Raw genomic sequence first — 25,663 nt, forward strand, 5'->3', positions numbered from 1 at the left:
CGAAGCGCATCAAAAATCATGGATGGACAAACGGACAAAGTAAGTTATATAGCAAATGTTCAGTAGCCTTCGAGAAAGAAGGATAAAAGAAAGAATTATAGAAAATCTCGAAACCTTCAAAAAAATATTTTTATTTCTTTATGTCTGATGGACCGAGAAAGACATATACTGAATAAAGCATACCGACAGACCATATTTACTTAAGTACTAAAAGTCCTTGAAATAGTATTTATATAAATTATTGAACAATTACCAAACATACAAAATAAATACTAGCTCAAGAAATAACAATACAAATTTTTTCAGCAAGACTTCGAATCCGATCAATTTACGCTGAATAAGAATCGGATCTTAGCCATACTGAAAAATCATGCATCGTATCAAAGATGATTTTCCACGAACAATAAAGTAAAAACCATAAAATTAATCCTTTTTTTGTTGGCCCGGGCCTTCGTCCACTCGTGGCCACCATAACTGGAAATTAATATTCTAATTTTTCTATGACTATCCGCGGAAAACTGCCTATAATACGATGTAATAAATATCAATTACTACATATCACAGTTAATATAATGCTTTTGTCGGGAAGGCAAATCGTAAAACATTAGCTTAATAATATAAAACTTTATTGGTAGAGGGACAAAGGTTCCGTTCGCCGCCATTTTCCGCCGCCAAAAAAAAAAAAAATATTGCATTTCTCGCCGAATTAGGCAATTTGGAATCATTTGAGACCATGTTATTTTTTCAAAAAATTTTCCCCTTATAACCAACCCTTTTCAAATTCTCGTTTATTTTTGGCGGCGGAAAATGGCGGCGAACGGCGGGAGCGGCGGACCATCCGCCGTTTTTTTTTGAAAGATACCAAAACTTGGGGTAATTAGTGACCCAGCCCAAAAGATTTCACCCAATTATCTCTAAAACTAAGGGAGTAGCACCCAAAATAAAATTACTGGTATGTCGTGGCACGAGTCACCACATTCCCCCCCCCCCTTTACAGTTTAAATAATATAAAATCACATTTTCTCTCTTATTGATTACTTTTTGAATTAATACTAATATACAACTTAAATTAATACTAAAAAAGGATTTAAAATAAAATCAAGCTATTACCTTAAGGCTTACCCCATGATTGCATAAATCGACACTGTTTTATATATTTTCAATTAAAAAAAGGCCTCTAGGTACTAGACAAATCAAGATTCAATTAATAACACATAATGAAAAATAGAGCATAATAGTTTCAAAATAGCACAATATTTTTATGCTACAAATTAGAAAATCAGATGTATAGGTAAGTAGTATGAAATATTTATGTTGTCTTAACAAATATTAATTATCGTAATTTAATGAATATAATTATACCAGTCAAATTAATTCCAATCCTCCCTATAATTCTTAACAGTATAATTGGCGCTTTCACTCGAAGTAACCTGGTAAGCATTGATAAACCCCCAAATTATTTTGAAATAAAATGAAAAAAAGGGGGTGGGGAGGGGGTTAGTTTTTGTTTGTTTGTTTATTATTTTAGGTAGGGCTAGGTCATATGATATACTGGGTAACCATACTGGGTCAGGTCACCGAAGGTATAGGCCCCTAGAATTATAGCCCTATGCAAGAGTTATGTATAGTAGAAAAAACCTTTCTCATCCTCTTATTATCGATTTATTTTAAAAAGGGAGGGGGGGGGGTATTAGTGCTTAACCGACATTTGTGCGAAACTGATTGTAATTGTTGTAGAGAGAAAAGGATGTCGATTAAAATAATCAGCATAAAGGATCTCTCCTTTCTGCTTCTTATTCACTGTGGGGATGTGAGCTTGAGTCCTCATTGTCCAGATTGAATAAATCCGGGGGTGGTTCTAGTAAGGCACGCCTCAGGTGTTTCACAGACCTTCGGTACAGATATCCAAACCTTAAATACAGATAATAGCAGAGAGATAGGAAACAATTTACTGTTTATTTCAGTAGTCCCCAAAGTTTTATAATAACGTTTTCTTATTCGTTGGCTCAACAACTTTAGAGACAATAGATTAACTTATTAAAAGCTAAAATACTCTTAAATAAAGTATGTCCGTAATTTTTTACATACAAATAAATATCATTTACATTAGATTTAGAATAGAATTATTCAAAGTTTAAATATTTTTTGTTGCTTATATCAGAGCTACTCCATAACTTTGATATATCCGTAAGTACACAACACACACAATATATATAAATGATAAGTAGCTTGCTACTGAAAGACATAAGATGGCTATAACAAACTTACCCATAACAAATAAAAGCGGCTGCAACTGTAGCTAAAACTTTCAACAACGGATGTGTTAGATATGATTCCTAAATATAAAATCATTATTACTACGCCTCTTAGGTGATGGTGAATTGGATTTGAACCCCCCCCCCCCCCATCGCTAGATTTAGTGACACAAAGAAAAAGTACAATTCTCCTATTTTTTTAGGAGGGGGGGGGGGGGTAGATATACCACACTTTTCTGGGATCTTGCCAGATCAAGTATCAACTGTGGGGAATACCAAAGGATGACTCCATGCAAAATTTGAGCCGGATCCTGCCAAAACTGGCCGGGATTTTTATAAAAAACCGGTTTTTTCCGGTTTTTAGGGGTGTATCTGTAAATCAAGCCCCCTCCTGGGTACGCCCCAATGATGATTTTTGCTTTAAGGTCTGATCTGAATTCCTCAACACTGGATATGACCCCTAGAGTTGAAAAAATGGTTAAAATCCGGTCTTTTGACCGGTTTCCGGCCAATTCCGGCCCCCCCAAAAAATTTTAAAAATCAAAATTTCATCTAAAATTAAAAAAAATATGCTTTAAATTACATTTTTCATTAATGATTTTTCAAAAACCAAAAACCTTAGGTAATGAAGATAATTTTAGCAACTTAAAATGTGAAAAAAGGTTGAAAATTTACAAACTTGTGTCAATTTGAAAAATGTTGGTAAATCCTAAAAATTTGACGGATTTATACATATGTTAAAATTTAGGTTGACTATGGTCTTTAAGAAACGCCATATCCAACAAAATTGCAATGAGAGGGTCTAAATGTTTTTCTGAACCAAAATTCTACATACCCTGGTGGTTCCAGGGATATATCATTGAGGCCGTACGGCTGGCCAGAAAGCTTTTAACAGGTGGCCGACTAAAAGCCGGATTTGATAGTTATCAACCGTAAAAAGTAGCGATTTTCGTTTTTTTGGCCAAAACTCATGCAGGGAGTTGTTTTTTGGGATTGACACACAAAAGCAAGTTTGTACAACTTTTTGGGGCGGACTTTTCTTTACTAACGCATTATCTGCCACGGGTGAACCGTTTGGCCGATACGCGCCGCCAAAGGCACAATTTTTGACGATTTTTCAAAAAATCTTGGTTTTTTGCCCCTTTAGGGGATGACGGAGCCAATTAAGCGACTTTCATTAATGTTCAACTTTTTGAGGCGGACATTTCTTTACTTATGTATCATCACCTCTGGCGGACCATTTGGCCGTTATTCATCGCCGAAATTGCGATTTTCGGCGATTTTGCCGTTCGCGAGGTTTTAACGACCATTTTTAAGGGGAAGAAGTCATCCAATCAAGATAGCTCTGAAATACTTTTCATTTGCAAATTAAATTGGCTACATTTCATGTGAAGTAAATTTTTTTGTGCGTCCAACTGTTTTTGTTCCAACTGAATTTAAAAAAAAGGAAAACAATTACTAATTACACCAACCCCATGAAATGTATTTACCCCCCACAAGAAACAAGTTTGGGTAAAATAATTTTTTAAGCCGTAGGCTCCAAATTATCTTATTATTGATTATGACACTATAATTATGAATTATATTATCTTACCATATTTATGCATAATAATTATGATTATCTTATTATTATTATTCAGTTATAGTATTATAAGTATTAATTATCATATATAACCTATTACAAATCAATCAATAAATTATATTACATAACCTATTTTAAATATATCAATAATAACTCATATTAATTATAATTATCTTTTTATTACTTATTATTTATAATTTTATCATTATTAATCATATAAAATATCCTATTACTAATTGATCAATACTTATTCATATTGTTATAATTTTTTTTTTATAATGTAGTAACTATCACCATTTCTAAATTACTTTATTTGATTAGCAATTGAACTACCTAACCTTATACATATCTTATAGTAATTTTTATTACTTTTTAGTTTATAAATAATTGCTAGAGATGAATGAGAAGTATTCAGATTTACAAAGTAATAATCATTAGAGATTAATCAGATAATTAAAAGATAAATTAAAAACTACCAAGTAGTAAATATCAGTGATTGAAATGTGGAATTAATTATCAAAATTATGATGTACTAACAATTAGTGTTTAATTAATTTTAAAATTACAAGAAAAAAATAATTATAATTAAAAAGTAATAATTTTTAAATTTCAACTGGAACAAACATGGTTGGACGCACAAAAGAATTTACTTCATATGAAACGTAGCCAATTTAATTTGCAAATGAAAAGTATTTCAGAGCTATCTTGATTGGATAACTCCTTCCCCTCAAAAATGGTCGTTAAAACCTCGCAAACAGCAACATCGCAGAAAATCGCGATTTCGGCGATAAATAACGGCCAAACGGTCTGCCAGAGGTGAATGATACATAAGTAAAGAAATGGCCACCTCAAAAAGTTGAACATTAATGAAAGTCGCTAAATCGGCTCTGTCATCCCCAAAAGGAGCAAAAAACCAAGATTTTTTGAAAAATGCAAAAATTGTGCCTTTGGCGGCGCATATCGGCCAAACGGTACACCTGTGGCAGATAATGCGTAAGTAAAGAAAAGTCCGCCCCAAAAAGTTGTACAAACTTGCTTTTATGTGTCAATCCCAAAAAACAACTCCCTGCATGAGTTTTGGCCAAAAAAACGAAAATCGCTACTTTTTACGGTTGATAACTATCAAATCCGGCCTTTAGTCGGCCACCTGTTAAAAGCTTTCTGGCCAGCCGTACGGCCTCAATGATATATCCCTGGAACCGCCAGGGTATGTAGAATTTTGGTTCAGAAAAACATTTAGACCCTCTCATTGCAATTTTGTTGGATATGGCGTTTCTTAAAGACCATAGTCAACCTAAATTTTAACATATGTATAAATCCGTCAAATTTTTAGGATTTACCAACATTTTTCAAATTGACACAAGTTTATCAATTTTCAACCTTTTTTCACATTTTAAGTTGCTAAAATTATCTTCATTACCTAAGGTTTTTGATTTTGAAAAATCATTAATGAAAAATGTAATTTAAAGCATATTTTTTTTAATTTTAGATAAAATTTTGATTTTTAAAATTTTTTTTTGGGCTGGAAATGGCCGGAAACCGGTCAAAAGACCGGATTTTAACCATTTTTTCAACTCTAGGGGTCATATCCAGTGTTGAGGAATTCAGATCAGACCTTAAAGCAAAAATCATCATTGGGGCGTACCCAGGAGGGGGCTTGATTTACAGATACCCCCTAAAAACCGAAAAAAACGGTTTTTTATAAAAATCCCGGCCGGTTTAGGCCGGATCCGGCTCAAATTTTGCATGGAGTCATCCTTTGGTATTCCCCACAGTTGATACTTGATCTGGCAAGATCCCAGAAAAGTGTGGTATATCTAGGGGGGGGGTACCGGGACCTATGAGAAGCTACTCTGATAAAGTTCAGCGATTAGCGAGATCCTTCGGTACAAACGAACATCCTGTTACTTTATTATAAGGATTTACTAATCATACTAATACAAAACTAGTTTGTTATTGTTGCTTTAATTACTACTTAGTTTATAAATAGTTCTTGATATAATAAAACTTACACTTCCAAAGGAAAGATAGTCTAAAACAAGGACAATACTGCTCAGAAATATTCCCATAGCACAGCCGATATACGGGTATTGTCTAAATAGATATGGTAGTTAGATTGATAAATAGAAAAAAATATTAGATTTATGAAAACAAGGATGACAACATCCAAAAAAGCGGAGCTCTGAGACATTATCTGAATAAGCAGAATAAAAAATAAGTGAAAATATTCTTGTAAGTATTTTTTTTGCAAAACTGCTTAAAAAAAGGATACTGTTTAAAGACCTACTCACATTTTTAGGACTTGATTATAGATATAGTTCGCTTACAACATTGTACTTTTTTGTCCTAGAAATCAGTTTTCCAAAACTTTTATGAATTGGATAAAATCACATAAAATATTGTTGTCAATTAAGTTAAAAAAAATAACATACTTTAAATGGACATACGGACATTTTGGTAAAATTATAGAGTTGCTACGTTTTCTAAATTGTACCTAACTACTACAGGAATCTAAGGCTTGAATACTTACATATCTAATTCTTTATCCTTTGCTATCTCCTTTTTGGATTTATTCATTCCATCCATACAATATTCTTTATTACCATCTTTTGTTTGAAATCCCTAAAAATGAAATGAGATGAACAATACAGTTTGTTTCAATAATGATAATTTTTACTAGAAGAAAAACACATAATATTTTGGAACCTTTATCAAATCTTTATGGTTGGTACAAACTAGGACTGGGCAGGATACTTTTTTGGCCGGATACCGGATATCCGGCTGATTTCCAATGCCGGATATCCGTTATCCGGATAGTTTCAATGTCCGGTATCCTGCCGGATATTGAAAATGGCCGGATATCCGGCCAAACCATAGTCCAAACACAAACTAGCAGTTTTAAAATTTTCCACCAATAATATTACCTAATGTACATGAGAGTAATTTTCTTTTTCATAATTTGGGCTGTAATTGTTCATCAATTTATCGTCCATTGTCTTATCCTTTAGGCACCATTGAATCAAATATAGAAAAAAATGATACTTTAATAACAATCGCCATAAATAGCTCAGAACTAACATACTTAAATATTTTAAAAATAAAATGAATGCCTTTAAAAAAAAACTAAACCTACATTATATATTTTTTGGGAAAGTAAAAAAAAGGAATTCCACTTAATAATATAGATATATACATGACACGAACAATGCTACAAATTTTTTGATGATTAAAATTTCTTAAAATATAAAGGTTGCAATATTTAAAGTTGATCGCAAGACTAACACAAATTTACAATTTTTAGAGTAGCTTTGCCTTTTCTTAAATAGGGGACCAAACCTTTTTATAATTTTCCACGGCATCTTGAAAGTTGAATGTGGTGAAGAAAATATCTGCTCTTGCGGTATATCCTGTAACCCATGACAAAACATTCATATTTGGTAGCGCAACTATTTTATAAGGTTATGTCCGTCATTACCTGTCTGTCAAATTTTGTTAAATTACGGTCAATCAGTAGACATTTTCTCTGCCAACACATACGTCATTCAACCAGAGAGGGGAGACAATGGGCTGTTTATTACCATAGTCCCCAATGTTTAATAATAACGTTTTCTTATTCAATGCCTTAACTACTTTGGGGACTTTAGTGAATTTTAATTGTTTTATTCATTATGTTGAGAGTTCAAATTTTTCCAACACTAAATGGGACTATCCACGAACAAGAGCAGTAGGAAAGAGGGGGGGTTGTGGTTAAGCCAGGGGGTAGATGATGGGTATCGCTATTTTAGCCCGCTACGAGTATCGCTTTACTATAGTGCATCCAACATCCAAGTAATACTATATCGATTAAGCAGACATAGACAAAAAATCAAAAAAATGTAAACACTCATCAAGTTATAGAGTAGCTGCGCTGGTAACAATGAATGCTGTTGCACGTCCCTGCTCCAGACTCGGGGGCAAGGGAGACCACTTTATCTGCGTCCTAAAGATCAATAACAGTTTTACAATTTTTTATTAGGAATTAACATACAATTTACAAATAAAGCTCAAAAATCAATATTTTATACCTATACTAAGTAACAGGATGTCTGTTGGAAGGTTTTAGACATTTGCGAGGGAATCCCCCATTCCTCTAGAGGAAGAGCTTCTAGTACAGGCAGTCAGGGATGAAGGGGATGTTGGGCGAGTGTTTATTACACTATTCCCAAAGTTTTAAATTTTTGGGACTTCTAGGTATTTAATTTTTATTAGTTGGTTCATTTAGTAAAGTGTCCAAACGTTTCAACCAATATTTGTAATCTATCGAAGGGGTAATTTTGTGTTTCATCATTTTATCGGCCATTGTCTAATCCCTTTAGATTCCTTAGTAAAGGTTAGGTAAAACTAGTGAGTAATAAAAAGGTAGGTATGTGTTCTATTTTATATTAAATAATAAGTAAATAGGTACTTACCAATAAAGCTAGATTGTATTGTTCACATTGTGTTAGAGCTTTGGCCCTCAGTAATAATAATTCTATGTTTTCTGGTTCGGAACTGAAAAGATTTTAAACGTTTTAATATGGTACCTAGGAAAAAAAATACCAGTTTTCATGCATAAAACAACACACCCACAATTTTTAATCACATTTTTCATAAGAGAAAGGAAATTTTTCCGTAAATTTGTTTATAGGTATAGGGTAGCATCACGGGGTTAGAGGACCGCAGGTATAGGCCCCAAAGGGTTAACGCATCCCCACAGGGTTTAGGCATAAAAAGAAACTTATCATTTATTTATTTCAAAAATAAAGAGGAAGGGTGTGTTTCTGTGTCCTATAGCACTGTGAGGGAAACCACTGAATACATTAAACTATTTGTAATTTAGTAACTGCAAGACATGATCCTTAAACACAGGAATAAATACAAAAGCAACCATAAAAAACCTTACTTTAGAGCGTGTGTAAGATGTAGAAAAGCTTCAGTATGCTTCCCATTCTTAGTACAGTCACGTGCCAGGTTTTTCAGGTCTTTTTGTCGTTGGGCCTCCATCTCTATAATATGTAGCTACCTAAGAAGGAACTTTTGATATTCATTTTTAATCCATATTATGCTTATTTAAGGATTCACGCTTAATTGCATTTAAAAATGTGTAGTGTCATAGTAATTTTTAGAAGCAAAGCTACTATATAGAAAAGTGTGTACCTATCAGGGATGAAAATCCGTCAAATTTTTGGACCGGATTCGGATTCTAACAAAAATCCGTCCAAAAAAGGCGGATTCCGGATTCTAGCTATATTTTAAAAGGTTTTTTTTAAATTAAAATATTTACGTGCTACGTATGAATGTCCTAAAAATTAATGTTCTTGGTGTTCTCTATAATTCACTTCCGGGAATCGAACCAGATTTTAAAAGATATTATATATAACGATGATAATCTTTGCCTTCAAAAAGGCGGAGGTGAAAGAAAAAAATCAAGACGCTAATTTTAGCCTACCAATTAAGAATCAGAATCCGCTATTAAAAACGGATTCCAAAATTGGCTGTAAATTGGGCGGATTCCGGATTCGGATTGCCAACATTAGTACCTATTCTAAGAGACGGTCCATTTATTTTGTTAACATTCACTTTTCAATCGTGTATTTAACTCATTCGGTCAGTACGTCAGTAAGTACTGATGTAGAAGAAAAGAACTAAAGAGCATCTACTATATACCGCACTTGGTATCTTTGCGAAGAAAACTTTATGAAGCATCCAAAAGGAAATCCCCCCCCCCCCCCCCCCACCCGCCCTACAGTTCAAACATTGAAATCTTATTAGATAATATTTTTACCTATGTGAAAATAATTTAATATTTTTTTCTAACTATCAGTCTTTACAACATTTTAGTTTGTATCTGAAATAATAATTCAATTTAATAATCTGAAACGGGACAAAATATGAATAAAGACGACACAAAATGGCATTAAAAAATTTATTAATCCTTCTGAGATCCTTTCAAATTTACATTGGAATTTTTTGTAAAATTTTTATTTTTTACTTGTGCAATAACTGCAAACGATAATGACTGATATAAAAACAGTAATATAAAGGATATTTGATTATTACTTTACGTTTTCTAAAAAGAAAAAATCGTTGTATGTCCTTTCCAATTTCCAAACATTTCAACTATTTTTAAACGATTTTTTAAAGCTTTCAAATAACCTTTCTGTTACTGTTTTAAAACAATTTATTGTGATAATTTATGATTGAAAAACACATAATGATAATACAATCTTATACATGTTAATGGTATTTTTAAAGGGTACGATGCACGAACGAGAGCAAGTGATTTTTAATACCTTCCTTCCAGCAATGAAACTAAGTAATTTCTTTCAGGGTTACACTTGATCACCATTTTGTTAACAAAAAAATATATTTCACCACCTTAAGTTGAAGAAAAGTGAAAAAATATCCAGCAAGTTTGGTCAAAAATATATCAAACATTTTTTATGAGTTCGAGGTTTCTTTAATTGTCGAACCTCAAATGCTAAAAAATCAAAAGTACATCAACTTTTCTCATATGTATATTCGAATTATTTTTTCTCTCTTGATTAGTCATAAAATGTCTATTGCTTAAAATAAATGCAAAGGAATGTTTAATTCACTACTAGAAAGTGCTCAACATCACTTGCTCTTGTTCATGCATAGTCCCCTTAAAATTACAATGTTTACAGCACAAAAGATAGTTTACCAAAAAAATAATAACATTGAGATTTATTTGAATTTCAAAACTTCAACTGAAGAATGGTCAGAATTTATATGTAGTACTCTAGCCTAACCATCCAACCAATAAAAGTTTAATGAATATACAAAAATTAAATAGGAATGGATATAGGATATATTTAAAGGGGAAAATTTGTCGTCAATTTAGCTTGCTAACATGGACCTCATTAGTTGGACAGTTCATCCAGTATGAGGGGAGCGGATGGGGAAAAGGGAGTGGATTTCGTTATTTTAGCCAGCTGTGAGCATTTGAAGTGGGTTCAAAGGCGTAACTGATGTAGCATCCGAGTAATGATATATTGATTGGGATAGGGAACCTACGTAATTTATAGAACAATGACCCCCCCCCCCCCCATTCTTTTAGATATTTAGGAGATCTCATACCTACGTTAGAAAAGTAATACAGAAAATTCGTACATTTCTTGCGTTAAACCTTAAAATTCATGATTAATTACCAATAAAAAAGATTCACTGAACAAAAATTATTAAAATATATATCACAAAAAATTACATATTTATTCAATATTCATAGATTACAGAGAATTTCAATTTATTACTTAAACATTAAAATTTTCATTTTTTACAATAAAAATAATAGGTTTTTTTTTCTTCTTGAATTTAAGGGCTTTTTTCCTTCAGTGCCTAATTAGTTGATCTATTTTAATATGAATAAAAATAAGGCGGTAGTTTCTCGTTTCTTTGAATATTACTTTGGGTCAAGTTAAGATAAGTTAGGTTGGGTTATATGAATATCAGAAAAGACTACCCATTTTTATTTTAAATTTGTTTTAAAAGTAAAGGATTCAGTGCTTTATAGGCACTTTGAGGCAGAGCACAAATTTAAGTGTTAATGAGTGAATTTCATGTAAATACAGTAAGGTGCAGTAAAATGATACTTTTTTTTAGTAAGAAAGGAGCAATTCATGGAACAAGCGGTTCTTATTAATTTAGTTTATTACCTTCTATTATAAATAGTTATTTGTCGCATCTTATTATCTTTAAAACCAGTTTTGTTAGCCAAGGGCCGAAGGCCTGGGCTAACAAAACGTGTATTAATTTTAGGATTTTTAAAATTTTACTATTCGTAAAAAAATGGTCTATAATACGTTGCTATACATGATAATTCAGTATGACCAGAGCAGATATTAATCAGTTTCTTAGCCATACTAGAAAATATTTTAATCGCTGCATAAGTTACCTAACTCACTTTGCCTCTTATTCATGAATGCTCCTCTTGTAGAAATATTAATAATTAAAAAGCTCAACCATAATCACTCACTACTTAAAAAGAAGACAAAATACATAAGTTAATTAGTTTACATAAATAATACAATTTTATCCAGTAAGAATTTTTGGGGAAAAAAACAACGGTGATTTTCCTGAAAGTGCCTGGTCGAGCCTAACACTATTTTGAAAAAAAAATTGGAAACAAGGAAGGAAGCAGGGGATTCTTGTTTGACTTTAGATTAGGTTGTATATGGTACAGGGTAGCCCCGCAGGGTTAAGAACCCTCGCAGATTTTAGGCAAAGAGAACTCCCCCTCCCCTCTAATTATTAAATTTAATTTTCATTTCTGTGCTCGCTAGGCTCATTCAGGGATAGCACCAAAACAACAACTTAAAATCACTTTTTAAAAAGATATTAAACGAAAGACTCAAGAATCTTTTTTTGGGACATTTCAAAACGATTTTTTTGTTATTTGCTTTTCACAATACAAAAGACACGTAGGAATTTAGGATTATAAGATTTTCAACATTTTTATACTTTTACTTCATTTGAGCTTTAATGATACTTTTAGGTTACTATGAAAAACGAATTAAAAAAAAAAACTTTTCTAGGGTCTGGAATACCTTTACGTGTTTGTTATTGTAAATTAAATAAAAATGACAAATGAAAGATGAAATTATTGGTTACTGCTGCTCTGTCAGTTGCTTGACTCGTCTAGATCCAAGTTGTTGAGTGAAGTTGCGAGCAAATCTAGAAATATGCCAAAGTAGTTGTATGATTGTGTTAGGTAGGATCGCGTAACTGACAGGGTGTTGCAAATGACGCATATCAACTAGCAGTTACGCCTCTAGAACCCACTTCAAAGAGGAAGGGGGTGGATTTTGACTTTTTAATAAAAACTAAATTTTTTTTGGAGAAGAGAGGGGGGAGGGGGCGGGGACGTTGCCGTTCCTGCAACTGGCAGAAATATAGTGGATGTATTTTTGTCAAAATTGTTTGTCTGGATGTAAATTCGACAGTAAGGGGGGGGGGGTTAATGCAACCATCTCGTAATCAATGTATAAATGGCACTTAAAATTCGAATTTTGATCTGAAATTGTGCATGAGTAATCCTTGGTAGGTCTATTTTCCCTAAATCGAAAAAAAAGTTGAAAAAGTAACGGCTAACGGCTCAGCCGTTTAGCCGTTTTTTTTGGCTATTTTTAGGGCAAATCTTCATAAATTACGTAGAAATTAACTTTTTGAAACATATTTTTGCTTAAAATCATGTGAAATGATACAAAAAAAACATTTTTTAGATTTCTAGTACCAGCAACTTCCGGCTAGAACCGTTTAAAAACGTTTTGGATCGGAAAAGAGCATTATGTGGAGAGAGGTTTCGTGATGGATTTCGCTTGAAAATACCCAACAAATGTCTAAACGGATGAGCCGCCAGCCGTTAGCCGCTACTTTTCCAACTTTTTGTTCGATTTAGGGAAAATAGACCTACCAAGGATTACTCATGCAAAATTTCAGATCCAAATTCGAATTCTAAGTGCCATTTATACATTGATTACGAGATGGTTGCATTAAAACCCCCCCCCTTTGCTATATATCGTTGGGGGGCGGGTTGAGGAATACTATTTTACCTCTAAAAAATTTAAGGATATATTTTCTTTTTTGGTAAAGTCGGTTGAGTCATTGGCTTTTTTAAGGTCACATTAGTGACAACCCCCCAAAATATTATATCATTTTCTAAAATATAGAACTCACTAACCTGACTTTATAAAAGGATCATTTGGTTCCAGTGACATGTGTCTTGACCGCGGCTCTAGGATCAGCCGCCGACAGGAAAACTCGTCCAGCTCGTCAGCTTGGGATGTCGGGGTCGAGTCCCGACGTCCAATTAAAGCACCTAGACAATAACAATTATGTCCACGAGCAATGCAGTTATATCTGTGATGAAAATAGAACAATAATGTGTGAAACAGAAATCAAATGAGAATGTTAAGGTAAAATTAGTAAATGTAAATGATTTACCTTATTTTTGACCCAATTTATTGTATACGAAATTCTTTATCCGATTGAAAGCAAGTAAAACATGAATGAAAAAATCGTGGAGTCTATCATCCATTGAATTGACTTTTACCCAGGATGGACGCAGGGTTGGCAGACAAAAAACCCACCCCAAAACCCACCCGGGTTTTTTGCCCTCTAACCCATCTAAAAAACCCCAAGGGGTTTTGGGTTTTTTTATACAAAGAAAGCAAAAATTGTTAAAAAAATAAGTTTATTTTACATTTTTCATTATTTATATAAACAAATATGTTTTCATTGACCCCTTGCATGTATTTAACAAAGAAATAGACTCATAACACACACTGACATTACATCAAGAAAAGCACGTACAATTTTAGGATCTTTAGATTTTGCATTTTTTCTGTTTGTCCTGTAAATGGAAGCCAACTTTTCAGCTTTCCTATGTCCTAGCCTGTTTCTAAATATTTAAAGAATGGACCCATTTGGTTTCATGGTTATTTTAGGTTAGGTTAGTTAAGGGGTAATGGTTGTCCCGCCGGGGTAAAAATTTGAGAAAAGCTACTGTGAAAATACTATGAAACTCGCTGTGCCATAGAAAGAATCGTCTATTATATACAGGGCGACCACTCCAAAACCAAAAAAAGATAGTATTTTTATAGTATATTTTTTTCATCCATATAGTATATATAGTATATTTTTTTTCACTCATATAGTATGATATAGTATCTGACTTTGAATTATTTAGTAATACATAGTATATACATCATTCAATAATAACTCAAAGCAAAGGTGTTATCACAGCAATTTCACATATAAGGAGGGGGGGGGGGGGGGGAAGTTTTGCCTTTTTCGCTTAATCTGTGATTATTAGACTAGGTATTAATTTGAGACTATAGGTTATTTGGGATAAAAGTTTACTTTTGTATAGTATTTCATGTATAGTTAATCATTTTTGGATAGGTCTCCAGGTTCAGGTGCTGCAGGCTAGCTGGTTTCTGAACAAGTAAAAAAAAATTAAAATTTCTGTTTGAAGAGTCAGAGATCAACTTATTAAACAGAATATGCATAATTTTGGATGTTATTAACATTTCTGAAGAAAAAATTAAGATAGGCCTCCAAGTTCTGGCCTTGAAGGCCTCCAGGTCCACTCTGGACAGGTTATAAATCAATTTTTTAATTTGATGAGTTAGAGGTCAACATATAAAGCAGAATATGCATCTTTTTGGATGTTATTAACATTAATGAAGAAAAAATTAAAATCGACCTCCAAGTTCTGGTCATGCAGGCCTCCAGGTCTACTCTGGACAGGTAAAATTCAAATTTTTTGTTTGAAGAGTTAGAGGTAAAATTTTAAACAAAGTATGCATCTATTTGAATATTTTTTTTACATATTTGAAGAAAAATGACATTTAGCCTCCAGGTACAGGTGCTGCAGAGCATCAGGTGGACTCTGGACAGGGACTTCTTACTTGAACAATTAATGGTATACCTATTTGTTAAAAAAATGAGCTTATATTTGGATGTTATTCATATATTTGAAGGAAAAAAATTTGGCCTCCAGGTTTAGGTGCTGCAGGCCTCCAGGTGGACTCTGGACAGGTATAAAATCAATTTTTTTTATTTAAGAAGTTAGAGGTTAGTTTATTAAACAACATAGGCATCTTTTTAGATGTTATTTATGTGTTTAAAGAAAAAATTACAATTGACCTCTATATTAATGTGCTGCAGGCCTCCAGGTGGACTCTGGACAGGTAAAAATCAAAATTTTCCTATTTGTAGAGTTAAAGGTTAGTTTTTAAAACACCATAAGCATTTTTTTTAGACATTATTTACATAACAGAAGAAAAAATACAATTGCTCTCCAGGTACAGGTGCTGCAGGCCTCCAGAGAAGACTTCAGACCTCAGAGAATACCTGGAGGCCAACAGGTCCTGAACCTGATGGACAATTTTATTTTGTTCTTTAGATATGTCAATAACCTCCAAATAGATGCATATTCTGACCTCTTAACTCTTCAATAAGAAATTTGAATATTTTAGCTGTCCTGAGTGAACCTGAACTTGGAGCCTGACATGTTAATATTATCCAAATAAATACATATTCTGTTATATAAATTGAACTCTAACTCGTCATATAACAAATTTGATTGTTTACCTGTCCAGAGTAGACCTGGAGGCCTGCAAGACCTGAACTTGGAGGTCGATTTAAATTTTTTTTTCAAAATTGTTAGTAACATCCAAAAAGGTACATATTCTGTTTTATAAGTGGACCTCCTAAAATAAGAAATTCGATTTTTACCTGTCCAGAGTGAACCTGGAGGCCTGCAAGACCAAAACTTGGAGGCCTAATTTATTTTTTTTCTTCGGATTAGTATGTTAATAAAATTCAAAAAGGTGCATAGGTATTTTGTTTAATAAGTTGATCTCTAACTCTTCAAACAAATTATAATTTTTTTTACCTGTCCAGAAACCACCTTCCAGCCTGCAGGACCTGAACCTGGAGACCTATCCAAAATATGAATCAATATTAGTGAACTATTACCCAAAAGTAAACTTTTATCCCAAATAACCTTTAGTCTCACATTAATACCTAGCCTTAGTAATAATCATGGAGTAAGTGAAAGTGGCAAAACTTTTCCCTCCACCTTAAGTTAATTCTTTAATGAAAAATAACTGATACTTAAATCACAATCACAAACAATAATATATTTGAATGGATTTTCTTCAACTCTTTCTTACTGTAGAGCTTTATTCATTTTTGTCGTATCACAGTATCTTTTGACAGGTTATTGAAGGTTAGGTTAGATAAGATAAAGGTCATTGGTTGCCCCGCAGGGCTAGAGCCCCCCGCAGGGGCTTGAAATAGGAGAAAACCAAATGTGAAAATAAGACAAAATGCACCTTAAGAGGCGTTGTCGCAAAACTGACAATATTCGTTTTTGTTATATAAATGTAATATTATATAGTATATATTAGATCTTTTCATGAAAATACACTTTTTCGAATTTCAGTCTTCTGCTAACCTAAAAAGTTACTTTAGGAGCCTAGAAATACATGTACAAAATTTCAGCTCTCTATCTCTACTGGCGACCTAGCGCCAGGCATGTAAAATATCAACAGATAACGGTAGCACGGCGGTTTTAACAATATCTCAGCAATGTGCAGGTTTTAAGCTCTTCTGCATATTTCAATTTAAACACATAAGGACAAAGGTATATTATCCCAAAAATCTTTTGTCAAAGTCTACTCTACACCTAGCGCCAGTCAGTTTTCTAAAATCATGCATTTTATACCTGTGAAAATAGAAATCGCCAGCGCTAGGTGTAGAGTAGACTTTGACAAAAGATTTTTGGGATATTATATCTTTGGCCTTATATGTTTAAATTGAAATATGCAGAACACCTAAAGTCATCTTCCAAGCCATTCTCTAAGCATTTAATTTTTTTTATTAAATAACGGGATTTCAAAACTGCCCTTTGAAAAGGCCTAAAAAATATCTGTTTTTGTCACTTTTTTCACTGCTTATAATTACAACTTATTAAGATATTATGCTCAGTTAAAAAAAATCGGCTTGGGGGGCTTTAATTAAACATGGATTTGTTGGTTCATTAAGTTGAGTTTTTAGTTCACACGTTTCAACCACTAATTGTAATCTACAGAAGAATAATTTTGTGTATCAATTTATCTGCCATTGTCTTATCCCTAGAATATTACTAACCTGATGTAGTGGTCGTACAACAATTAGATGTGGAGGGGGGAGGGGTGAGTGACAGACCACAGGGACCGTTGGGGGAGGAGTTTAGTGTGGGGGGAGGGGGAGACCGAATACCATTTGTGTTCAGTTTGGTAAAGCTGAAAAAAATTAATCATAATAACAAAACTTCTGATGATGATATTAGTTTTGCTTTCTTGAAATATCTATCAGCAATAGTATATTCGCATGTCTGTCTGTATATCTGTCTGTTTGTCTGGCTGGCTGTCTGTCTGCCTATCAATCTCTCTGTCAGTCTAACTCAGGTATAAGGTAAAACCAACAAGCGAAATAAATCTAAATCGATATTTGAAAACAGATAAAAAGGTCGTCATTTATACCTACTATGTGTTGCCCCCCCCCCCAACGACAGCTTAAAATCACGTACAGTTTTCGTGATTTCCCCCCGAATTAGTTTTGTTGGCCTGTCTATCTATCTATCAAACTATCTCTCTGTAAGAGTATCCCTCTAGCAGCATACCTTGAAGTATCTAGCTTGATATTAGCCAGTTGAGCAGTTAGATCATCTGCGTTACTCTCCTCGTGAAGACAAAATCTCACTCGGGCCCTAAAATTACATTTGTATTTTTTCAATTTAGATGTAAGATTGCTGTTTTTCTGCTTCTTTAGTCATATGAAACGGTGGTATTGATGCCTATATCATTGTTATTTTGAATTTTACATTTTAAGAAAGAAAATAATGCTTCTTTCAATTATCTTACTATATCTAAACAGCATCATCAATATACTATAGTATATTACAATTTTGGTAGAGAACATGGTAACGTAAAAGTCATTCTTGGTAAAGTATTGAATAATTGACCAACTGAATATAGATCACTAGCATGGCTCCTACCTTGTTCTGAAAGTTCTGTGTTTGAATGAAGTTAGGACTCCAGATAGCTTCAGTACTGACGGGTAGCAGTGATACGGTTGAACAACTATAATTATAATATTCTATTAGGTATATAAAGTAGTAAGATTTTGTTTTTCCTTAAAATAGGATTGGACCGGATACATATTTGGCCGGATACCGGTTATTCTGCTGATTTCCAATGCCGGATATTCACAAAAACAGCATGATGACTATTTTGGTTGTTCATAATTGATTGTAATACAAAATTATAATATGTTAGATAATATTCTTGTTACTTAAGTTTGCAATCAGACTTTTTAAATGCACTTCATACAACTATCCCTTTACACGAAGATAAACATTTTCTGAAAAACTTGTTCTTATAGCTTCTAAAATTACAAAAAATTAAACTCAATCAAAATCTGAAAAACAAGGATTTTTGTTATATACCTAATATAAAAGATTATATTGCCGGATATCCGGCCCAACTCTACCTAAAACCTAAGATTTTATTTACCACTGAATTGATTAAGTAAACCTCTAAGGAAAGCTTCATTTTTAGATTTAAGACTTAGGAATATATAATACGTGTAACGGTCTTGCTCAGCTATAAGCTAAAATATTAGGCTAAAATTTATAGTTGGTTTTGGTGCACTTTATAATATTTAATTTAAATTTGGCCCTCCAGGTTCCGATTTAAATGACTTCCTAGAGGACATTCATGGCAATATCATAATAACAAAACCTTTCATAATATTTCACAAAAAAAAACACAAAATCTATAAACATTAAACATGTTTCACTAAAAATGAGAACCTTAAACATGTTTCACTGAAAATCACGAAACCTTTCGACATATTTAACTAAAATATCACGAAACCTTTCAACATATTTCACTAAAAAAAACATTAATCTCACCTGTAGTGCAGGGGGGTGGTAAAGACTGTGGGAGACTAATGAACGGATAGGGACTAGAATACTGATGACGATGCTGTTGGCTCCAAATTCTCCTTAAACAAAATATTTTTAATACCACATTTTCTTCTAGTACAAGGATGACAACAATTATAAGGAGCGAAGCAAAAACATTAGAAGCAGCTCAAAAGTTAGTAGTAAGACCGCCATGGATGTTAATATGAAATTGCAACCGTTTATCTTTAATAAGGGCCGAGAAAATTACGTTTCCCCCAAAACGTTGCAAACGGACATAAAGACGGACAGACAATTTAAATTATAGAGGAGCTCCGTTACTAAAAATTGTACCAATTAGTGTATAAAAAAGTAGTAAGGTTTTTAATGTTTGCAGCAAAGAATCATTTAAATAACCGAGGGGTTTTCTTTACATAGATTTATCAATCTACCCTATAGGTGTGTCTATCTAATACATGAGTCAACCTATCTATGTTACCTTGGAGTAAATTGCATTCTTCTGTTAAATGAATCTTGCTCCAGTTTATAGCTTGGGTAAAATCTAAACAGAAGATTTTCTTCATATTTTTCCTAGATTTTTAAATTATAATATTTGTCATGCTCAATGGGAATTGATTAGGCCAAGGTATTTCAATATTAATAACGTATTTTTCCTTAGATATAAGAAAAAGATGCCAGGGAGAGAGGGGACATTGGGCTGTTTATTACTCTAGTCCCCAAAGTTTTAACAACTTTGGGGACTTTTACTAAATTTTTATTGGTTGTCATAAGTTTAGTGTCCAAACGTTTCAACCACTAGGTACTTGTTAACTATAAAAGGAGTAATTTTGTGTATCATCATTGTGACATAAATTTATTGGACATAGTCTTATCGTTGCAGATCACATCAGGGGTGTATATTCTGCACATGATTTATTCTTTTTCCACGGCTACAAATTGTTTTTATTTCCCCCCACTAGTTTTTTTTCTTAAAATGGAAAAGTATTTAAAGAACTCAATATTTTATTTATTTTATCCCTACTACCACACATTTTTTTAGTTTTTTTTTCACCAAGGAGGGAAGGGGGGGGAAATGGAATTTTTTTCTTTCAGTTTTCTTAATTTTTACATTTTTTCCCCTCCAACCACTTATTTTTTATTCCCCCCCCTGAGCAGGGGATCCCATGTAGAATATACACCCCTGGATCACATAGAAAAATAAAAAGGAGTTACTAGCCTCAAATGGTTGAATCTCATCCCAATACATCAAAGAACTATAGCAAATATAATAACATTGTAGTAATGCTATTCTACACAAGACTATTGTGTTAATGTTTATGTTGAATAGATATTACGTCACTTGGTATGTCTATTTAATTGAATTGACAATAATAAATTAGCATAACACTAAAATTTGAAATAAACAAATTATAATGGATTTATTATTACTTGGAACTTACGACAGATTATCATGTACTCTTATATAAAGTGAAACTTGTAGCTGTTTAAAACAACGACCTAAATAGCAACCTAAATAGACAACAAATTTTCCCCTGTCATAATATCCGCGAAAATATTTTTAATTTTACCTACCCTTGATTTTGAATTGTGATATTTGTGACAAACTGAGAATCCCTTGTGATGGAGGGGGAGCTTGTCACCCCCCTTAAGGCGGGGTAGGGCGCCGAGGGGGGGAACCTCATCTGCAGGGGGCCAGGTTGGGTCACCCTTGGATGGGGAGGCATGGGGTCTCTGTGTATGAATGGGGCGGGCCCCTGATTTATCTGGATGGATATACTGAACAGAAAAATATAATATGAAACACAAATAAATCTCAAAAATTAAAGCACGAGATTTATTTAATCATCACCTAAAGTATTTTAATAAAAATACCCTTATTTCACAAAAATATATATATTCTTTTAAATAAAATGCAGGATGTCTTCTGTGCGTCTGTCTCTCTACACCAAAATGTCACGCTAACCGCTGCACCGATCTGAATCTCCATTAAAGTGAAGCATCTTATAGACTAGGTCATAGAAAGATTTTAACTATTTTGGTGAGGGTAAATTGAGATAAATTTCCCTTAGAAAAAAATAAAACCCTCCTCCTGAGTCCTCATTAAGTAAAAAAAAAATTGGTTGTGCCAACCAGTCAAGATTTAATTTAAGTACCCAAAAAATGAGAGAACATTGGGTACCAGCATAATTGACTGACATTCCTCCCACCTTCCCTAAAAACCACTGACCTATTATTTCTGGACGAATTTGCTGGATCAGTGATAACACCGTTGCCAGGATTTGAATTCTGCTGCTGCAAGATTCGAGTAAAATCTCCACCCTCGCCGTTCATTTCTCCTACAGGTAATTATCAGTTGTACATTTGGAATCAGGAGGGTAAATACGTGAGAATGTTTCACATGAAACTCAGTCCTCAAATTACCGTTAAATTAATGCAATCAATAAAGAAAAGCAAGCAAAATGCGTTATCTGCCTGCTTAAGGGATAAGACAATGGCCGATAAATTGATGTATATCTCCAATGTTGAAGCACAAAATTATCCCTTCTGCAGATTAAAATTAGTGTTTGAATTGAAACCTTTGGACACTAGACTTTAAAAAAATCAACCAAACAAAATTCAATAAAAGTCCCCAAAATTGTTCAGTCACCTAATTGGTCAAAAAACGTTGTTTTAAACTTTTGGAACTAGAATAATAAATAGCCCAATGTCCCCTTCCTTCCTGGTTATATAGCACCAAAAGGGGTTTGTGCACGAACTAAAGCAAGTTATTTAGTACATTTTATGTCAGGAATAGTTTAACGAGTTGCCTATGTAAATCGACAATTGCTAAGACATAAGAATATACCTATAGGCTATGCTTATGATATAGAAAGGTAAAAAATCTTATTAAACATCTGTACAACATCCCTGAGGGTAGATTAACAACAATACTTGTAGCACCATTACTTGACATCCCTGACGACTGTTGGGGATAAACATCATTGCTGCCTGACATCCCTGAGTCACTCATCACATTTGATTGGTTATAATTAAAGGGAGGCAGGTGGTCTGTGTTGTCTTCCCTGAAACACAGATAGTTCAGGGATATTAAGGGATTAGACAATGGAAGATAAAATAATGTATATTTCTCCATTGAAGATGATCAAAATTATCATTGGTTAAGAACGCTACTAGTTCGAGCCAGCCAATTAAGACTTTAAAAAAGTACACAAAATCTTTAAGCCCACAAATGTTTGAACGTTTTATGTACATTAATGTTTTGCCGGCTTTTGTGATTTAAATATAACAATTACAAAAGCTTGTTTACCTACTATACAGGCATAACTTTATTGAAAGGATTCAAGAAATCAAGATATTAGAAAAATAAAACAATTTTTAAAGTTCGCCACAAAATTAAAGTATCTAGGTAGGTATATTTTCTTGTTAGGTAGCTGATGTGTCCTAACCTGCTTTTTCTATTCTAAATTCTTACTTTTTAACTTCCTACTATAATAGGTATTATTTTAAGTACAAACGTTGTCAGTTCGTTAATGCTCCTTGGTAATAAAATCATACCTCTTGTTTAGACAATAATATTTTACCTGACAATATCAGCTTTCTGTTGCCACTTCAGCCAGTTTGCATTTTCAGCCTTGCGTCTCTCAAATTTTGCTTCTATATCCTGAGACACAACAAATTCCTGTTTATCTACCTATTTCAAATATGGTCTCAGTGGCTTTAGTGGTTATGGCCCTAGCTTACACTTCTTGGGAGGTATATGGTTCGAAGGTGCCCACACAATCAACAATTCACTTGTATATTAGACCGACTCAGAATGCAAAAATTTTGGCGCTCTATTATAACCCATTTCTTTTATAATATAATGACTATTGATACCAAAAAAAGTGTTCTGGTAGCTTTATTCAGCAATATGATTGATTACATCCCTATGCATGTAAATACCCTTTGTTTTGAGTATAGAAAAAAATATAGGTATCTTTTTAAAAGTATTTTTCTTTATATTAAGATTTGTATTAACCTGAATGTATTCTCTTCTACATCTGTTGTCAGTATTCAACATACCTAAATTAATAATGGATGTAGTAGAATATACGTGGATATTATGAGAGGAAAAATTGTAGTCAGCTTGCCAATAATAATATAGAACTTGTTTATTGCTCAGTTCGTTCATCCAGTAGATGAGGGGAGAGGATGGGGTAAAGAGGGTAAAGGGGGAAATCGTTATTTTAGCCCTTTGAAAGTTTCACTTTATTTAAGAAAATGAAAATTTGGTGTAAGATCCAAGTAATAATATATCCATTCCTAAACTACATTTTTTTGCAGGACAGCTACCATACATCCAAGAAGAATGATAGAAAATGCTTGCTTATAAATTTTCAAAACATGCGTGGTAACCCAGCAAACAATATAACGTTACCTAAACTAAAAATTAAATAAACACTTATACTACTACCCCACCCCACCTTACTTTCATTTTTTTCAAAATTAAGGGGGTGTGGTCTTTGCTAGGTAAACAACGTACTTGGAGGAAACCGCCAAAAGTATAAAATGAATTTACCTAGTTCACTGAGAGCCTCATCCAAACTGAGCATAACACCACCGTCTGCAGCCATTTCCGCTCAAACTTTTCAACCAATCAGATTTTAGATGGAAACAGGACAATTAGACCTACAATAGATAGTTTTTAATGTAAACTTTTAAATAGCAAAGATACTTTATGATTCATAAGATTATCCATTTGTCTATCCGAAACTTTAAGATCACACGCAGTGTCACGTATATTTGGGCAAATAGTTACAACTTAGAAAGTGTGAGAACTCTATAATCATTAATAGACAGTCCGTAAGTCCATTTCTAATGCTAAATGTATAGACGAAACTTATCTAATATCAAATCTTTAAGTTGTTTGTCTAAACGTTTTAACCATTAATTTTATTTTATAGAAGGGGTAATTTTGTGTACCAACATTGGTGATGTACATAAATTCATCGGCCATTTACATCCCTGTTCAGTAACACTGACCTGTTAATAAATTGATAAATGTTGGATCTACCAGAACAAGTTCTATATCATCTAACCAACATTTTTTTCTGCAATTGAAAAAAAAATTAAGCAGTCATACAAGTTTGGATTATAGTATTATATGTCTATTTTTTACCTTATATTATATGTATTATGTATTTTGGTTAAATATATATGGTCATTAATGATCTTTATAAAAATCAAATTTCTCAAGTAAAAAGTTCTTTCTCTCTCTAAATTGACTTGTTTAGAGGAGGGGAAGTAGTTTTCATTTTTAATTTTGAGTTTTGTTTTTGTGTTTTGGTTATATGTTTTTAAGGGTTTGCTATAATATTTCAATTATTTAATTTTGTCTTACCTAGGTAAAAAAAAAACTTCCTTCCTCTAATTTAAAATTAGGCCATGAAAACAATAATAAACTAAATTATGTCATCAAAATTAATGTTAATTTCATTAGAGAAATATAAATGTAGTTTAATAACAATTGGAAGTAAACAAGGATTACATTATGCATTAGAATAAAATTTCTACATTAATAAAAATTTCAAGCATGACTAAACAATATAATAAAATATGATTTAATGGTCCATTTTCACCTCAATTTAACAAACAAGATTCACAAAATAGGAAGCTAATCTTAATGAATAACAAATAAATGTAACTTTATGTACATACATATTGTTACAAAATGTTTATAGTACAAAAAATAAAAGGACTAAAACAGTTAATAATAAACTTTTACTTATATATTACTTTACACAAAACTCCAAAGGGACTAACTTTCTACCTTGTAGTTTTTAAGTTATACTTAATGTTTAAAAATTTTAAAGACAGGTTTTAAAGACAATTATTTTACTGTTATTAACCCCTCTTGTAAAGTTAAAATATTCAAAAACTAAGAATATATAATTATCAAGTTTAACATACTAAGTTTATAAGGTAAATATAAATAAATAAAGAATATTATTATTACTATGTTACATTGATGAATAACATAATAACAAGAGTATAATAATATAGTATGGAATACAAATATTAATTAAAATAAAGCAGCAAATAACAGACACATAAAGCGTAGGCAAGATAAATTATAATAATTATGACATTCTTTTATAGAGTATTTTAAAGAGGGTGGGAAGGGGTGGATTTTTTTTACCAAGTGCACTTAATTTTGAATGACTGGATCCATTTTTAAAAAATTGTACAGAGTAAGTTTTAAGCCTTTAAATTACCCAATGTTCCTAAGGATTCAATTTCGATAAAAGGGGGTTGGAGTAAAGGGGTGAT

At 32.7% G+C, this 25,663-nt stretch overlaps 3 protein-coding genes across 6 annotated transcripts in view; 1 reads left to right on the forward strand and 2 right to left on the reverse strand.

Moving 5' to 3' along the window:
• The window catches only part of Dus3 (Dihydrouridine synthase 3), a 118,055-nt gene that overhangs the window by 27,284 nt on the left and 65,108 nt on the right, over positions 1–25,663 (forward strand). The gene's annotated exons all lie outside the window — the stretch shown is intronic.
• Positions 1,124–9,706, reverse strand: LOC145331095 (uncharacterized). 2 transcript variants are annotated; one of them, XM_080175724.1, is made up of 9 exons: positions 9,641–9,706; positions 8,759–8,878; positions 8,286–8,367; positions 7,773–7,816; positions 7,174–7,243; positions 6,368–6,459; positions 5,850–5,931; positions 2,269–2,336; positions 1,124–1,911 (listed from the first exon to the last, which is right to left on the reverse strand). In XM_080175724.1, the coding sequence occupies exons 2-9, from the start codon at positions 8,857–8,859 to the stop codon at positions 1,794–1,796; spliced, it is 657 nt and encodes a 218-aa protein (XP_080031850.1). In that variant the 5' UTR covers positions 8,860–8,878; positions 9,641–9,706; the 3' UTR covers positions 1,124–1,793. The 2 variants fall into 2 exon arrangements, with proteins under 2 accessions (XP_080031850.1, XP_080031851.1); XM_080175725.1 differs by having other exon boundaries at positions 8,759–8,861; positions 9,641–9,705.
• On the reverse strand, positions 11,394–24,985 carry LOC145331091 (uncharacterized). Of its 3 annotated transcripts, XR_013883684.1 has the most exons (16): positions 24,377–24,985; positions 23,913–24,022; positions 23,373–23,416; positions 22,936–23,045; positions 22,261–22,416; positions 21,582–21,689; positions 20,927–21,130; positions 19,833–19,895; positions 19,343–19,434; positions 18,425–18,509; positions 18,050–18,136; positions 17,536–17,669; positions 13,556–13,693; positions 12,429–12,549; positions 12,178–12,274; positions 11,394–11,951 (listed from the first exon to the last, which is right to left on the reverse strand). XR_013883684.1 is itself a non-coding variant. In XM_080175719.1 (14 exons), exons 2-14 carry the CDS (start codon positions 23,965–23,967, stop codon positions 12,497–12,499), a joined length of 1,299 nt encoding a protein of 432 aa, XP_080031845.1. In that variant the 5' UTR covers positions 23,968–24,022; positions 24,377–24,985; the 3' UTR covers positions 12,403–12,496. The 3 variants fall into 3 exon arrangements, 2 of the variants coding, with proteins under 2 accessions (XP_080031845.1, XP_080031844.1); XM_080175719.1 differs by lacking the exons at positions 11,394–11,951; positions 12,178–12,274 and having other exon boundaries at positions 12,403–12,549; positions 22,936–23,015; XM_080175718.1 differs by lacking the exons at positions 11,394–11,951; positions 12,178–12,274 and having other exon boundaries at positions 12,403–12,549.

Source organism: Acartia tonsa, chromosome 11 (assembly GCF_053477335.1).
Source record: "Acartia tonsa isolate MP-2025a chromosome 11, ASM5347733v1, whole genome shotgun sequence".
Taxonomy (NCBI): Eukaryota; Metazoa; Arthropoda; class Copepoda; order Calanoida; family Acartiidae; genus Acartia; species Acartia tonsa.